Source organism: Pseudopipra pipra, chromosome 3 (assembly GCF_036250125.1).
Source record: "Pseudopipra pipra isolate bDixPip1 chromosome 3, bDixPip1.hap1, whole genome shotgun sequence".
In the NCBI taxonomy this organism is placed as follows: domain Eukaryota; kingdom Metazoa; phylum Chordata; class Aves; order Passeriformes; family Pipridae; genus Pseudopipra; species Pseudopipra pipra.
In genome coordinates, this window is record NC_087551.1 from 102,544,080 (window position 1) to 102,560,509 (window position 16,430).

At 40.6% G+C, this 16,430-nt stretch overlaps 1 protein-coding gene across 8 annotated transcripts in view; it reads left to right on the forward strand.

Moving 5' to 3' along the window:
* Window positions 1-5,508, forward strand: part of LPIN1 (lipin 1) — a 78,972-nt gene extending 73,464 nt beyond the window's left edge. For all 8 annotated transcript variants that reach the window (XM_064650541.1, XM_064650539.1, XM_064650540.1 and 5 more), the window contains 2 exons: window positions 1,665-1,768; window positions 2,611-5,508. In XM_064650541.1, coding sequence (XP_064506611.1) covers window positions 1,665-1,768; window positions 2,611-2,770 — 264 coding nt within the window. In that variant the 3' untranslated portion in view covers window positions 2,771-5,508. The remainder of the gene's footprint in view (window positions 1-1,664; window positions 1,769-2,610) is intronic.
* Window positions 5,509-16,430: the final 10,922 nt, after the last annotated feature.

Consider the following 16,430-nt stretch of genomic DNA (forward strand, 5'->3'; position numbering starts at 1 on the left):
TTGGATGTCTCATTGAAGTCAAAAGTTTCTACTTTGTATGGAAAGTGATAAGTTTGACATGGAGAGGGGAAGATAGATCTCTGTCACTTATTTGGAGGCTGTATCTTTGGGCCATAGATGGCTCTCACTCCTGCCCTAGGCCAAAGCATAATTTTATGCATCTAGAAAAGGAAACAGTCTCAGGAGCCAGGGCAGAGGTGGGGACCGTGGCATGTCTTTATCCCTTCTTTAAAAGCATTATGTCAGAGGTGCCAGGAGGTCCTCACTGTCCAATTGCTATATTAAATTGTTATGTCCTACACAGCTTAACTTCTGTTATCAAGATACCTTTAAACATATGATTCTGAAAAAAGTTTTTAAAAACTTTTATGATTTTGTATTGTGGATGAATCTATTTCCAGTTCCATTTTTTGAACCTCAGAGAAATAAAATAGAATAATTATTTTCATTCATATTTGAATAAAATTTCAAGTAAAACACTAAGTTAATGTTTCTGAAGTAATTGCTGATAATTCACTTCTCTGATTGCTGCCAGTGTACAGGCTTCAGGTATGTGATATGCCACTGGCTTTGTGAAAATCAGGATCATAGCTTTCTCAATTTTCTACTCTGCTTGTTTTGGTTTTGCTTTTTTTTTTGTTTTATTTTTCCAAGAACAAACTCGGGGAAATTTTTGTACTCACAGGTCTTACAGGTGTAGACAGTGCATGGACTGTCAGATTGCTGAATTCTTGAAGTGACTGCTGTTCACTTTTGTTCAGTTAATTTATTTGGAACAGTCTTTATGATGTAGATATAAAAATAATCTCTGTATCTTCATTAACATTCCAGTTTTTTTCACCACCTTGGCTTTTAAAACCATGATTTATATTAGCAAAATGGAAGATTATTTTTACTCTGATCTTCTGGGAGATATTTTCATCTTTGGTTTTGTCAAGCTTTTCTTCAGAACAGATCAAAACATATTTATTGCTTTCCTTAGCAATCTGGACTTCTTAGAAGACATTCTTAATTCTTACTTCTAATTGTACTTCCCATAGTTGCATCTCCATTACCTGCTGGGGTTCACTGCTGCTATTTTGACATATATTTCTCGCTTTCCCTTCTTTTGCTCTTGCTCTGACATGGAGCATGGCACAAATCTGAACTCAGGAGCTAAGAGATGTTTCCAGGGATTTTAACATAGACAAATTTGCTATGACTTCCTTTCGTGACCTTGTCCTTAAAAAACTATTCTTCTTTTATGTGTCAGTTACATTTTAACCTCTGTACGCTACATACGCAGTACAATGCACTCAGGAAATTAAATACTCTCTGAGAAAAAAAAAAGGTGCTTTTACACCAAATATCACTAGTTTTTTATTGAATGTTATTGTTATGTCAAAGGAAAGTTATTGAAAAAAAAATGACCATGATTTTGATTAATAGTTTAAACAGATCAATAGATTTCTAAACTGAAGTGGCAAACTCTTTACCTAGCAGCAAATCGTGAGTTAGATTTACCTCATTTGTAACATAATGGAGAATATCAGGTACACAAGAACTAAGCAAATTTAGTACCAATACTTTGTGAATATGTTCTTCTGTGTAGTATATTCCAGTAAGAATAAACATTATAGTGCAAAGGTAGAATCATGATTTCTCTTTTTTTCTTTTCTTTTTAGGATGTTTATTCATACAAACAGGTGGGGGTTTCTTTAAACAGGATATTTACAGTTAACCCCAAAGGAGAACTTATACAGGAGCATGCAAAGACAAACATCTCATCGTAAGTAATCTCTTATCCCTAACATCTTATGGACTAAATTAATTTGCTGTGCTAATTTGAGACTCAAGTTGCCCAAAGATCCATTCAATTTCAGTAATGAAAGATTCCTTAGAATACTTCAAAGAAAACATAAAAAATTTGGAATAAAATACAGACTTTCCACTTTCCTTCAGTTCAGCTGACAAAAGGATTTTTTTTCTGTATTTAATATAATATATCCCATCTACTTTAATCATGTAAAAGAATTTTAAGTGTATGATTTAGTCTGCATAAAAATGAGACTCACTAGTTTGCTGAAGCCATCTGTCTTTTCATGGCCTTTTCAAATTTCCTTTTTCTGGAGCTCCTATCTAGAAGAACCAGAAAACAAAATCTGAGGAGAGGGCCAAGTGCTTCCAGCAAGATGCTTAGGCACTGGTAGCACCTACCACTGGAAATGGCGTTTAGTAATGTCGAGTGTCCTTAACTGAAGGGGAGCCATATGGGTATAAAATAGGAATAATCAGTTGAGCAGGGAGCTGCTTGAGTGAAACTAGACAGAAATGGAGATGCAGAATGTGGTGCTTGAGTATTTGATCAGATAATCTGGGTGTAAGATGGCATCTGTTTCTTACTAGGTAAGTATAATTTGTTAGAATTAATGGATTACAATGAATTTCTTATCTGAGCTGTGAATCCTTTCTGGAAGCTGTTCACCAAAATTGAGTTTAGTTTTATTCCTTTGAGGAGGGTGACTTGTCCACCTTGTCTGTTGGTAGTAGTCATGCCTTACTGGTTGGGGACTTAAAAAAGTTCAAAATAAGATGATCTGAAATGGGTCTTTTTATTTGTTTGTTTTCCAGCTATGTCAGACTCTTTGAAGTGGTAGATCACATTTTCCCTTTGCTAAAAAGAAGCCATTCTTCAGACTTTCCTTGTTCTGACACCTACAGTCAGTTCACCTACTGGAGAGAACCTCTGCCGCCGTTTGAAACTCAGGATGTACATCCAGCCTCGTCTTAACTGCATCTCCAAACCCTTGGCCTCTGCTCAAAGAATGAGTTGGCTTGTATTGACAGGACAGCAGGTGGCTTTTGCTGTTGAGAGTTCACCTGGAATCTGTGATGATGTGAGCATTGTATTCTTTTGCTGTGAGCACACTTAGAAATGCTTTTTCATATTTAGTCACGTTTCCAGACAAGAGGAGTCTTGCTGGGAATAGGAGTTGCATTTCTAGGTCTTCACCTGGCTCCTCAAATTGTGCCATGCACTTTCATTGTGTAAGGTCAAATAAAAGTGAACTGATGTTGGAGTTGCAGTTAAATGTACCATAAGGTTGTAAGGTGGTTCCATGTCTGTTCTGCATCACTGAAGCCATCTTTCATCTCGTCAGAACCGCTTGCCAGTAAGGGAGCTGAAGGTGCTCACCATTCCTGACATTGTCTGGTGACACGGACAGGGGTTGCAATCCATACATCAAAATTTTTCTCTCTGAAGGAGCAAATGATTCTTCCCGTTTCCCCTTGCTTGACCAGCAAACTGTTTAAGAGTTAATTACTGGTCTAGATCCTCATTGACATATATCAGTATAGCTGTCAAAGCCAGTTGAGCCATGTTGATTTATTCCAGCCTGTTTTGACATGGGATATTTCTGAGGAAATAAATTATGTGTAGTCTAAATAGAAGATAAATGAAATAGGATGGCCAGATTCTGCCAGTCTTTTTTAATTTGAGAAGTATCATGCTTCAAGAGTAGCTATTTGGATCAAGGTAAGTGGGCAAGTGGAAGATACAGGCTATACTGTGCGTGGTGCTCACATTACTGAAGTGGGTGATTTTTCAGTAAAGGCATTTTACCCAAACAATGTGCTGAGGTTCAAGATTGTTACTGAGCCAAGAACACTGAGGATTTTGTCAAAATGGAATAGTTTTATTTGAAACATTACTTTGACTAAAATGTGACTTCTGATGCCGGTGAATGATGCATCTCAGGTTTTTACTGTATGGATTTTTTTGCTTTGTCTTGTAGTGTAAAGAATGGATACTTTTAGTGCAATTTACTCTCCTTTAAGGTAATGAACTCTCCTCTTTCATATTTTTTTTCTTTTTTATCCAGACACAAGCTGTAGTTACTTTTTTTTGCTACTTGCTTTTGACAGCCTTAAGACTTAAATATGCATGCTAAAAGCAATACTGCAGATCAGTTGATGATGTTTTCCAAATGGTCTGCCTTTACACAGTGTGGTAGTTCAAATGTGGACTTCAAGTGCTCACATGCCAAATGATTCTCAGATGTGCTTGTAGTTAGGAAAGTAACTTTTTTTTTACTTCTAAAATATAGTGAAAAGTCTAATTGTTCTGAAACACTGAAAATGGCAGCATGGGATTCTATGTGTATTGTATTTCAGTATGGCTAAATCCGTGGTTCACAAGCTGTGGTCTCTGCCAGCTTGTGATCTCTGAGACTGTGGTACGTTTTACAGCTGCTTTGTAGTTTTTTCAGTTAAGAGTTTAATAACAGGAAGGCAGAGTGGCCCAGGAGAAATGTTAAGATATGATTATGGTTGTTATCACCCAGGAGTTTTGGAATGGCTGCTCTGTATCACATTTCTTCTGTTACAACAGATTCTGGTTTTGCATGTCAAGAGTGATGGCAATGTAGATGGGATGGTAACTCTGTACGAGGGGTTTTCTAACTTTTAGTACTGCAGACTTTATCTGGTATGTCAGTGGGCCAATTTATGATTTTTCTCTGTGCCTTCAATAGTAGTAAATATAAGTGCAATCCTTTACACAGCTGCAGTGTGCAGTGGTGAGCACTCCCTAGGTCTTCCTTTCACATGAACGCTTCTGCTTCAGGCAAGATGCATGTCCACTTTGGAGATACCGGGATTAGACACAATGAGGAACAAATGCAGATTGATTGTTCTCTCTTGGAAGTTTGAAGAAAATGCAAATATCTTTTTACTTAAAGATGGAAGAAATGTGGGGTGGATTTTCTGAAAGACAGTCGATGGGAATTGCAGGTTGCCAAACTGAGATAGTTGCATCTCTAAATATAGCCACATGTTCCTTTAAGTGTCTAATAATATTTATAATTAATGATTGAATAAATGGATGAATGTCCTAGCTGCATCCTATTTAAATTCAGTTTTGGTAAAGGCCTATTTCAAACCATTTGTTATGTAAAATAAACCTAACTAACCCTTCTCTTCAATTAGAGTCTGTCAGTTTTGTCGTATTTATCCTTAACAATAGTAAAGATCTATTTTCCTAAGATATTACACACAGCAACTCCCAACAGAAAATAATGCTCCCTGAAAATTCTCCACAATTAAACGATGTGATATGTTTATTTATAAATTAATAAATAGGTAATTCAAGGTTGTTTGTCGCCATTTGTATTTCAAACCAAATGATAGTGTGAATAAGGGTCTGTTTTAATTCTGTCAGACTGTAGCTGTGGTGAAGTGCTGGTACAGGTAACCCTGAGATGCTGCAGAATCTGTCCCAGAGCTTTTCAAGACTTGGTTAAACAGGGTTATGGCTGACTTGATCTAGTGCTGGCAATCATCTGCTTCAAGGATGAAGTTGGACTGCATGACCTCCAGGGGTCTCTTCTGACCAACATTTCTGCGATTCTGTGACATTAAACGCCTTACCACTGACATGCTGTGTACCCCTGTGTATCCGAAAGTTGAAATATAGCTGAACAGTGTCAGGAATGTGTGTTTGTAAAATGTTTATCAAATTTGCTCACAGAGACACTTATGAAAATCAAGGGTTTGACCTGCTAGAAACATCAACCATACTTTTCCAGAAAGTATAAGACATTTTGATTTGGTAGCTGATTAATTTTAGCATAATATTTAAACTGCTTTGTTAATTCCTATAGAAAAAAAAAGGGATCGTTTAACGAATTCCTACTCTTTCTGTGAAAGAAAAAATACCAACCTTGTTTGCAGTGTAATGCTGGGTTTTGTTACAGAAAGAATATGCTAACATAAGTATGCAGACACATTAAATCACACTATATTCAGTTCATGCAATACGCAGAAACTAGTATATGCAGCAGTTTATTTTCTTCAAGCTGATGGCCACACCACTCCAGCTGGGTCATGAGAGGAAAAGAATACCATACTTGTGGCATTAGTTACGTTGAAGATAAAATGTTACTGCTGTAATTTGGGGAGGGAGGAGAAAGAGGGTATTGGGTATTTTTATTTATAGATATGGATTATTATTATTTCAAAGCCTATTTATATACAGTATTTACTCTGTATATGTATGTGCTACTGCAATGATGAAAATAATTTTAACACTTCATTTTGATCTGAATGCAACAAGGGTAGAAATATATATTGTAATAAAGGCAAATATAAATTTTTTCCTGACTTTTCTATTTTTCTGTATCCTTTGACAATGGCAGAGTGCTTTTGAAGAACTACTGAAACCTGTAAAGTGTGGCTTTTGTAGCTCCAGTCTCCGTTGCCTGTTTCTTATTGGGGATATCCAGTGTAACTTGCACTATTTTTGCAGTTTGGCTACAATGTTTTACCCAGAGCCTTTTCAAATGCAAAGAGTTTGCTGAGAGAGATGGGACCAGGGTCTGGTCTAGCTGTTTTGGGATATGAGAGCAGCACTTTGAAACCAAAAGCAACCAGACAGGAACTAGAGCAAATTGGAGCTGCTGGGAATCCAACCCACCCCAGAATTTTTTTGAATCTTTGTTTTGTGTAATTCCTAGTGTGACCTAAGCAAAAACTAGCCATCTGTTTTGAATGGAGATGTTGTCACTCATGGCAGTGAGACCAGATAGTCTATTTTTTTGTGTCTTTTTTTCTTTCTCCTCTTCTTTGACATTGACCATTCTGCTGTGGAGAAACCAATACCCTTTTTTTAATCTCCTGTCCCTGAGAACACAGAGCTGCCTTTTTCTCCCACTGCCAGGTTTGCTGAGCAAACTGACTGCAGTGTAGTGATGCTGCCAGGCTTGTGTGTACTGGTATGAAAACAAAGATGTTTGGGGTTGATAAGGCTCTGCGACATCTCAAGTTCTCTGTTAAAAATACAAAAGCAGCTGTATTTGGGCAGCCTGCAGTCACTGCTTCTTCAGTCTTCTTTCTCCATTTTCCGTGTGTCTCTTGCTTGTATAAACATTTACCCTGGAGCTCTGGAGACAGACTTTGAAATGAAGGTGCCCTTTTAATCTGAAGTCAGAGAAATGGTGCTTTTGGATCAGCAAACCAAAGTTTATGAGGACATACTCATTGCTCCTGGAATATCCCATTAACACTAGAGGTACAACAGTCTGAGGGAGGAAGCTCCTGAGGAGGGAAGAGTATGGAGTTAGAGTTTTTTTGACGCCGTGAGTAATGAAGGGAATATTTCCAAAATACTACGTGTTTGTCCTTATAAATAAATAGTCTCAATTCAATATGCATTGCATATGCTATCAAGTACCTCAGGATAGTTCATTGCAAGAGGCAGGCAGAAGATGGCTTGTGCTGAGATAGTGCCTAAAATTATTATTATAACTTTCAGCTCTTCCATGAAGGCATAAAAAGGGAAGTCTGAAGGTTGTTCTTAGTATGTTTTAATTTGTTTTGTTTTGTGGGTTTTTTTCTTTTCAAAGAAGTCCAGCAAAGAATGATGGTGAATGGAATATACTCACAGTGCCACAACCTTAGATAGTCCCGACTCTTTTTCTTGCAGTAAAATACAACCCCTCATTCTCTTCTGTAGCATGTTGGAGATATGCAATGAAAGGGTTGGTTGCAGATCAGAGGCAAGAGACTGGCTCTAAGGAGCACCCAGCAGTGGTGCTGAGGAATTACAGCTACTGGATGCTTTGGGAAGAGATCTTCATTAAGACCTTTCTGGTCACTGGGATGTGAGGGAGAGAAGTAAAGGTAAAATGAGAAATTAGTTTTCTTCTAGGAGGAACTTGAAAAAGGGAACAAAACCAGAACAAATGGCTAAAAAGCACCTTCTTGTTCCTACCCTTGTGCTGACCCTGGGTGGTACTGGGTCAGGTGCTGAGCTCTGCCTTTTGCCCCTTAAGCAGCACTGCCTGAAATCCCACATGTCTGCGCTGCACAGAAAAGGTGAGAAAGCCATTTTGGCTTCATTTCCCAAACAGAAGGGAATAACATTGAACAAAAGGAAATCTATACTCAAGTGTCCAAGGGACACTGCTAAGAGCAAAACAAAGTTGCAGTTACAGCTAAATTTTAAGCTTATGTAAGGACTAGGGCTTCTTTATTATTTCATGAACTTGGGAAACAAAGTTTTCACCTGCGGTATGTACACCGCTGTGGTACCATGCGTGCATCCTTTTAATATGGCTTGCTTCAGTGAATAAATACAGACATCATCATTTTTCACCCTATTTAAGCAAGTGTTTAACTCATCCCTCCCTGAGCTGAAATTTAGGCATGTTCTTAAGCACTTTGCTGGATTAAGCTAAGTAATTCCAAGAAAACTGTGTGCTGGGGAGATACAGTTTCTGAGCTGAAGAATTGATCTGGCTTTACTAATGGTTACCCTTGGACTGGTTTTTAGCCTCCAGCACTGTCAGGTGTTCTGCCTATTGCCAGCAATCTATTTATTGATACAGGAAATCCATTTTGCCTTGCCTTGCTTTTAATGAGTTTTGCAAGCAAGTGGCCCCTTCCTGTGACTCATTCTGTGTTTTCTGAGCGGGAGATTGTGGTTTTAAGTTTCACGTTGGAAAGTAACCGCTGTGTCTGCTTTCCTTGTCTGCTGGAATCTCAACAAGAGGAATACATTTTGGAACAAAGAGATGTAAATGGAGTAGAACAGTTCATGTTTCTTTGCAAAATTGTATAAACATCCTTCTTTTCAGGACAGTTAAAAACACTAGTGCAAAGTGAAAATAAGTCATGTTTTAAAATAGCAGCTTTATCTTAGCACGTTGCTGTTAACACGGGCAAAAAAAGACATTTTTCATGGTATCTCAATATGTGTTGGCTTTTTTAATTTTTGGATATTTATTGGCTATAAATCAAACAGTGGAGGCCTTTCTCTGATTTTACTGACACAGGAGCAGCTCCATTAGCATCTGAATGGCTGCTCAGATATGGACAGTTACAATTGCCATCTGAAGTATGAATAGCCAGGGCTACAGATTTCCATCGAATTCATGATCCCTCTCATCCCTTTAGAATACTGGAGCCAAAGAGGTAGGGGATGTGGATGTATTTGTTTCAGAGTTTTGCCAAAAATATGGTGGCGGAAGGGCAGAATCCTCAGCAGGCTCGGACCGTTAGCACTGAAAACTTAGATTTACGTTAAAAACAGCCATAAATACATCAAAACCAATGACCAGGACAGTTTCCATTCCCCATTGCTAGATACAACTATTTATATTTTGGGCTCGGTGGCTATGTCTGTGCAGACAAATCACTGCCCAATAAAGGGCAGAGGTTGTTTTTAGGCACCCTCACCAACGGGCTCGCTTGGCGAGTGTCCAGCTGCTTGCCTGCCACATAGGGGAATTGCTGGCCTCTGCTGACCCTCAGGCTGTGCCCAGCCCTTGCTTGGATGAACAGTGGTTGCCCTGGCTCAGGTCATGCTGGGGACCTTGTTGTCAGCATACTGTGTGCCAGAGCTGTGGCTTGTGCCCTGACACTTTGCTTACGTATCTGCGCTGTACCTGGGAAGAGCCAGATCTGGGGTTTGGGTTTGAGCTGTAGATCCTTTCCTTATGCGTATCCCAGCTGGCTGGGTAATGAGATATTGGGACCTCTCCTTCTTGAGGTTTTGGTATGAGCTGGGCTCTTCCTATGCCTTGAGAAGGTGCTTCAGTTCATCTGCAGTTCAGTTGAATCTCAAGAGGAGGCACTCTCTGGTCCTGAACTGCTTTCACCTCTGTCTGGTGCAAGCCTGTGCAATATTAACCTATGTTAGGGAAGCTGCAGTTCTGCAAAAGGCCAGAAAAATCTAAAAGCTCTGCTAGCACAGGCTTCTTAGAGTTGAAGTGTGAATGGGGATATACAGAAAAATCATACCTGAGAGCAAATAAGCACGTTGGAAAAGCAGAAATTCAACAGATCATGCTTCAAATGTGACCTTCCTGTTACCCTTCTCCACTGTCAAGTTCAAGTTGGCAGAGACAACAATTGGAAGGAAAAATTGTGAGGCTCAGAAACTGAAGGAGTTTTATTGGAAATGTACTGAGAAGAAACAAAGAGGAAGACCCAATATTATCATACTCCTTTCCTATAGGGATCTGGATATATAAAAATACAGTGCTCTGTATTGTGGACTTTGTTTCTTGCTGATGTATTGTGTGAATGACAACAACGTGAGAAATGTCTTTATTTCTCAAAGTATGATGTAGTGGGGTGGGTTTTAGGGGGATTGTTTGTTTTGTGTCAGTAACAGATTGTATGGAATTACAGTGACTTAGGGAGCAGTTCAGCTGTTCACACCTGCATTGCTTTCTAATGCAGTCTCTGCACAACTTGAGAGCCTGCACAGGTATTGCACCTCTCTGCAAAGCTCATTTCCTCTAGCTCTGGATTGCTCCTCTGCACATCACTGGTATGGAAACACTTCCATTTCTTTCGACCTAGTACATTCTTGTAAACCAAAGCTACGTATTCTTGGGTAGCTGATCTGATCTGCCAGTTTTGTTACTGCCTAAAGGAAAAAGTCACTCTCTCTGTTTCCTTCTTTATTCCTCCTGATTTTCTACTCCACTGTACTTCTGGGATAGTTTTGTTCTGTGTTAGTGAACTAAATGGGCTCAGAGGGAAGCAGGACCTTATGCTTCTGTCTATGTCCCATGAAACTGGAACCTCAATTTTTCTGTGTCCATGCCAATTCTATACCTGACCTCTTTATTCTTATAGTAATCATTGTATAATTGTGGGCAGACCTTATAAAGTGACATGCCTGGTGTCTGTCAGTGAACTTGAGAGCATGGACATTCAGATGAGTCCATGAATGGTACCACATCATGTAAAGAAACTGGAGGATCAAAACCATCTGCTCAAAATAGAGGGACTGATAAGGAAGAAAAACCTGGTCCCAAGTAAGGAACTGGATGCAGTCCGTGCCCTGACACAGAAATCTTGTGTTGATTGAGGTGAATCCTTCACTGTGCTTCGAGCAGAAGACAGGGATGATGGCAGTTCCTCTGTTCCAGGCATGACCTGCAAACAAGGCACTCATCATGGCTGGGCTTCGCAAATGAAGATTTGGGAAAGGCCCTATCCACATTTGTTACAAGCGTGCTGGTGGCTAAAAAGGCCAATACGAGATAGACAAGTCTGGTTGCAAAAGGCACAGCAGAAAGACTCCTTAGGTTGTATATTCTGCAAGGCACGATTCTTTCTGCGTTGTCTTTTCTCCTCGAGGGTGATCCTGCGTGCGTTCTCAAAAGAAGCAGCAGCATTATAGATGGTGTGTCTCCAGGCCTCCCAATTGGAGGCCAGAGTAGACCAGTGATGAAGATCAATATGGCCAAGGCTGAGATGTTGTTTCAGGGAGTCCTTGTATCTTTTCTTGTGGGCTCCTCTCTTGTGGCAGCCAGTGGCAAGTTCACCATAAAGCAAGATCTTAGGGAGGTGGTGGTCCTTCATCCTGGAGACGTGTCCTGCCCAACGCAGCTGTGTTCTCAGCAACATGACCTCAATGCTTGTGACTGCTGCTTGTTCTAGAACAGATGTATTGGTCACATAATCTGCCCAGTGGATGTTTAGGATTGTACGGAGGCAGCGTTGATGGAAGCATTCTGAGAGTTGCAGGTGGTGGTGGCAGATGACCCATGATTCGGATCCATATAAAAGAGTAGACAGCACAATAGCTCTGTAAACACTGATCTTTGTACTTTTCTTCAAGTGTTTATTTCGCCAAACTCTTTTATGGAGTTTTCCAAAAGCACTATATGCCTTTGCTAACAAGGCACTAATGCCTAGGAGATGCTGTGATGTGAAGCTGAAGGGTCATGCAAAAAAGGTATTTGAACAACCATTCAGCTTCTGAACACCTGACAGTCAAGTTTTATCCTTCTTGGCCCATGAGAGGGAAGAATACTGCCTCCATTTAGCATCAGGAGACAAAAGCATCTTGGTAGCCTCAGTAACTTGAGCTTCCATTTCCTGAGTCTGTTGTCAGCCCAGGTACTCTGTCAGCCTTCAATCTGTTCAGAACAAGGATTGAGAGGAGGCAAGGAGCTTGGGGCAGATCCTGATTTGTCAAGTAAAAGCTTCTGGCCTTTAAACTCATAAAGGCTAATAATGCCTCCTGGTACTGTGGTAGTCTTTAGGATGCCTCATTATGATCCCTGCAGTAAGAGACCACCTACAAATAGAGCCCACCTAGAAGAAGAGAGCCACCTACCAGAAGAACCCAGAAAAATGGATATTGCAAGTATAAGGCTATTTGGATTTGCTGGAAACAGGCAGAGAGTTAGGCTGGTGCAGAGAGGCACCAAATTAGCATTAGTCATTGTAACAGAGAACAGTATATACACCAGGGCATCCTGGCTTTTGTGGACTAACATCTGCTCTTGGGGTCACTGCATGATGTCTGTTTGCTTGCTGGTTATGTCCCAGCTAATTTTGCAACGTGAGTCTAAATCCTTCAACCGCACATCCAGTTTGTAATTTAAGCCTGCATAATTTTATCTCTGCTTGCTTACACCCACTGTCTCCTGGTTTACACAGGCCATTGCTGGCTTCTGTAAGAATTGCTGCATTGATTGATACACGAAACAGGAAGGTAGGGTATTTTAATGTGGAACAGTATTTAGAGAGATGCAGCATCTGTGTCTAAAGTGAGAGATAGTTACAGGGTTAGACAAGTAGGCCATCAATTACTGGAGACTGAGGTTAGGACCATCTGGCTGTTTGAAACAACACCAGGTGTTAGCAGAAACAAATTTCCTGTGTTGCAACATAGGAGGAAAGCAGCAGGCAAGAAACAGCCCTCCAGAGCGAATCTCAGCCATGAAAAAGGCCGCTTCTCATTTCCTTTTTTAGTGGCATCTTGTGGGAAAAAAAAAAAATCACTCCAAGAGCCTGACACACCTGTATCTCCTGCTCAGTGCCTCCCAGGGCTACTCAGGGGGCTGTTCTCAGCCAGGCGTGGGAACCCCTCCTCTGAGGAAGGCTAAGCAGGACTGGTACCCTCACAGCTGGCTTAGCCAGCTCCTGGCTTTCAGTCCCATCCTGACCCTTGTTGATGGACCTGAGCACCAGTGTCCTGGTTTGTATATCCAGCATCCATGGTCCCCTTGAGGCCCTTCTTGCTCTGAAACCCACAGTACAAGGTATCTCCAGCCACACACATCCCTGCCTCAATTTCCTTCCCCACCCTGAATTTCTCCATCAGCCAAGGGAGAGGCACCCAAGGGTGGGCTGGTTGCTTGTGGAGAGTGCCAAGAGGTGCAGAGAGATGACAGTCACCCACAGTCTGCTCAGCAGATGAGCATGCACTTACAGCTATTTTCAGCCGTTGAAGGCTACTGGGATGTGTTTTTAAATAGTTATTGGCTTGATATATGCAAAAAAGTATTGCTGCATTGTCAGTATGTGTGTTGTTAAATCTGAAGGAGTTTCTCATGTGGTTATGCTGCTTCAAATTTTCTCATGTATACTTGACAATACTTTATTATTATTATTTACATTAAAAAAGGGAATAAACCATAATGCTGAAATTCATCCAACCTAGAAGTTACACTTATATGAATAAATCAGGAGACAATCACATCTCCCACTGAAGTTGTTCTTACAACTAAGCTTTAAATGTAGCAAAAACTTGATGGAGGGTCTGGTAAGGGGCAATGTCCAAGCCAGTTGTTCCTGGTTCCCAGCTCAGCAATGTCCTTACACAACAAGCAGATAAAAGGTTAAAAACTAGGTAAATGCAATTTCAGTAACTGGTAACAGAACTTTAGATCAGTATTTCCTTGTTTCTATTTCTGTCAGAGAGAAAAAGCCCTCACAAGTTCATTTTAAACTTTAAATACCATCCTTTAATTATTTTGTGAGAGAGGGAAAATCCTTTGATTTGGTTATAAATGCCAAACTTACATGAATTCCTCGATAAAACACTTTATTTAGGGCCATGGCAAAGGTTGCTAAGTGACAGCAATGTAGTTCTGTATCAGAGCACTTCCAAACCCCTACTGCCGAGGAGAAAATGAAATAGCTGATGACACCGGCATGTGGGCAGGATGGGAGGCTAAAGGGCTCTGGCTTATAAGCAAACCCATACCTATGTATTTTTAGCTACCTATTAAATGCAGACTGGTTTTCAGAAGCTCTGAGCAGTTATGGCATCGTCTGAATAATGACCACAGTGAGGTGTCCAGGTCACTGCTACCCAGGTACTCTTGCGAAAGGGGATAATATGGTGTTAGCTCCAGCAGGATTTGAAACCATCAGCTATTATGCAAATCAGAAGGGCTCACACTGTCCATTAAAATGCAACAAGATGAGTATTGACCTGGGGATAACATTTCCAAAATGTCCCTGTGACAAATACAGAGATAGAATTTTGACTAATGAGAATTTCTAAACATTGGCTTTGAAGAAAGAGTGTTTGGTGGGGAATGTTGCAGATAACACCAATAAACATTCCTGAAAATAATGCTTTGATTGCAATTCATGCTTACAAAAATACAGCAAATTTCAAATGTCTAGTCAAATTAGTTTCCTTCTGATTTACCTGTGAAACTGATTTGTATGTATGAGTAATAACCACATGTGTGACCTTCCGTAGTGGTAAGCAAACACTTATTAAATTCAAGAGATGTAAGCACATAAGTCAAATAAAACCACTGCCTGTTTTCGGGAGTGGAATAATAATTTTTATGTTCCTTTTTTGGTGAAATATTTTGTTGTATGTGACTATTTCATATTTTGCACTTAGAGATGAAAAAGTAATATTTATTTTAATGATAGGCACTACAAATATATCACAATCTTTAACTCTTTAAAATGCTTTTTAAACTTTTTTTATGTGACTATTTGTCAGGTGTTGACTTGGTTTTTTTATCTGGAATTATTTTACTTAGAATTTTGTTTGTTTTGCAAATGAGATTTCCTTTTTAACTTCTAAAACTAGGTAAAAATGAGACAGAGGGATGGTTTGACTGTTAAATGAATGCATAAAATTAACACATAACTGCAGGTTTCTAAGATAGGGCTAGAAAGACAAATATCCAGAAAAATGTGTTTACTGCATCTAGTCAGGACATTTACTTTTGTGTTTTGGGCGGCTAAGTGCCTATTATGTATTTCTCTCTTCTTCTGCATCCAGCTCTTCTGCATTTCAAATTGCACTCTACCTACGTGTTTAGTCCTTACCTCCCTCACGAGCTCTCTGTTTTGTGTGCAAGTGTCAGGACCTGTTTCTATTTCAGATGGATGTGAGACAGGGCTGTGTTGGACCTGATCCTGCCTATATGTCCATCTGCTTCTCTGTTGTTGGGAGGCTGTGCTGTGGGGTTGTGGCAGGAACCAAACAACAGCTGCTCGTGGCCCCAAGGCTGACTGCAAAGATTTCACAAGGACTTATTTTATTTACTAACCTCTTGAAAACTGCCAGAGATACCCCACCCTTATCAACCCTCAGACTGCCCTCTCCAGCAAGCAGTTTTAGCTAGGAGTAATGATGCACTGGATTTGTGTGAAAACATGGCACAGCATCACTTTACAAAAATACTTATAAAGTGATCTTTATAAGGCCTACATACAGGAGCCAGGTGATTGGCTGCATTTGCAGTTTCATCCTGGCTTCTCACATATTTTCAACCCTGTGTAAGAGTGTTCAGGAAACTTGACCCCAGACAGCAAAAGTATTGTGGTGAGAGAAGTAGAGCTCAGTCCAGCTTAGACTCAGTTTGGAGCTTATCTAAATGTGATGGTTTCAGTCTAGACCTTCCTGGAAACCAGCTTGTAACCAGGAAGGAACTAGGAAGGTGACCAAGGAAGTATTCCATGCTATTCCTTTACGTAACCTAGGGTATAAATAAGGCATTGATAAGAGAGTTCGCTCTCTTCTCTTCCGACGAGGTTGGAGAACGGTGGTCCCTGTCTGGGCCTGGCTTATCTGGAGCTGAGGCCTACAGTAACTGCTGTTATCGGCCACGCGTGAGGGGGGAGTGCTGGGCCGTGTCCAGACGTACTGCTTTCTTTCAAGGGACGTGGTGAGCTCTTGCCAATTCTTCTTCTACAGGGTGATGTGTCTGGCACAGACCTTGTGCTGGGCGAAACGTGGGTGTTGAGCAACCACCGCCACTTTGGCTTCTCTGGTCACTGCCCAACACTGTCGCTTGCTGACTGTGCAAGGCTGAAATTTTGAGTTTGAAAGAGCAAGATCCATCTGTCAAGCAGCTCTTCTGCTTGATGAGGTCGATACAGGTGGGTGATAGCTTGGCTTGCAGTATATTGCTCCGTGGTAAAAAACAGTGCTGCCACATCCTGAATGAGTCTGCTCCTGCAGTCAAACTGCTGGTACCCCTGTAAGTACTCTGGGATATTCAAATCCCCCAGGCTGATGGTGGTGCTGAAGATAATTTTGGCTCCTTGACCGCTGAGTCAGTTGCTGGGGCTTATTGGCCAGGAGACCGTTTTGGATACAGTCTTGGGGTAATGCCTAAACAACTGCTCTGCAAGTGGTCCTGGGAGGCTCTGTGCAACCATGG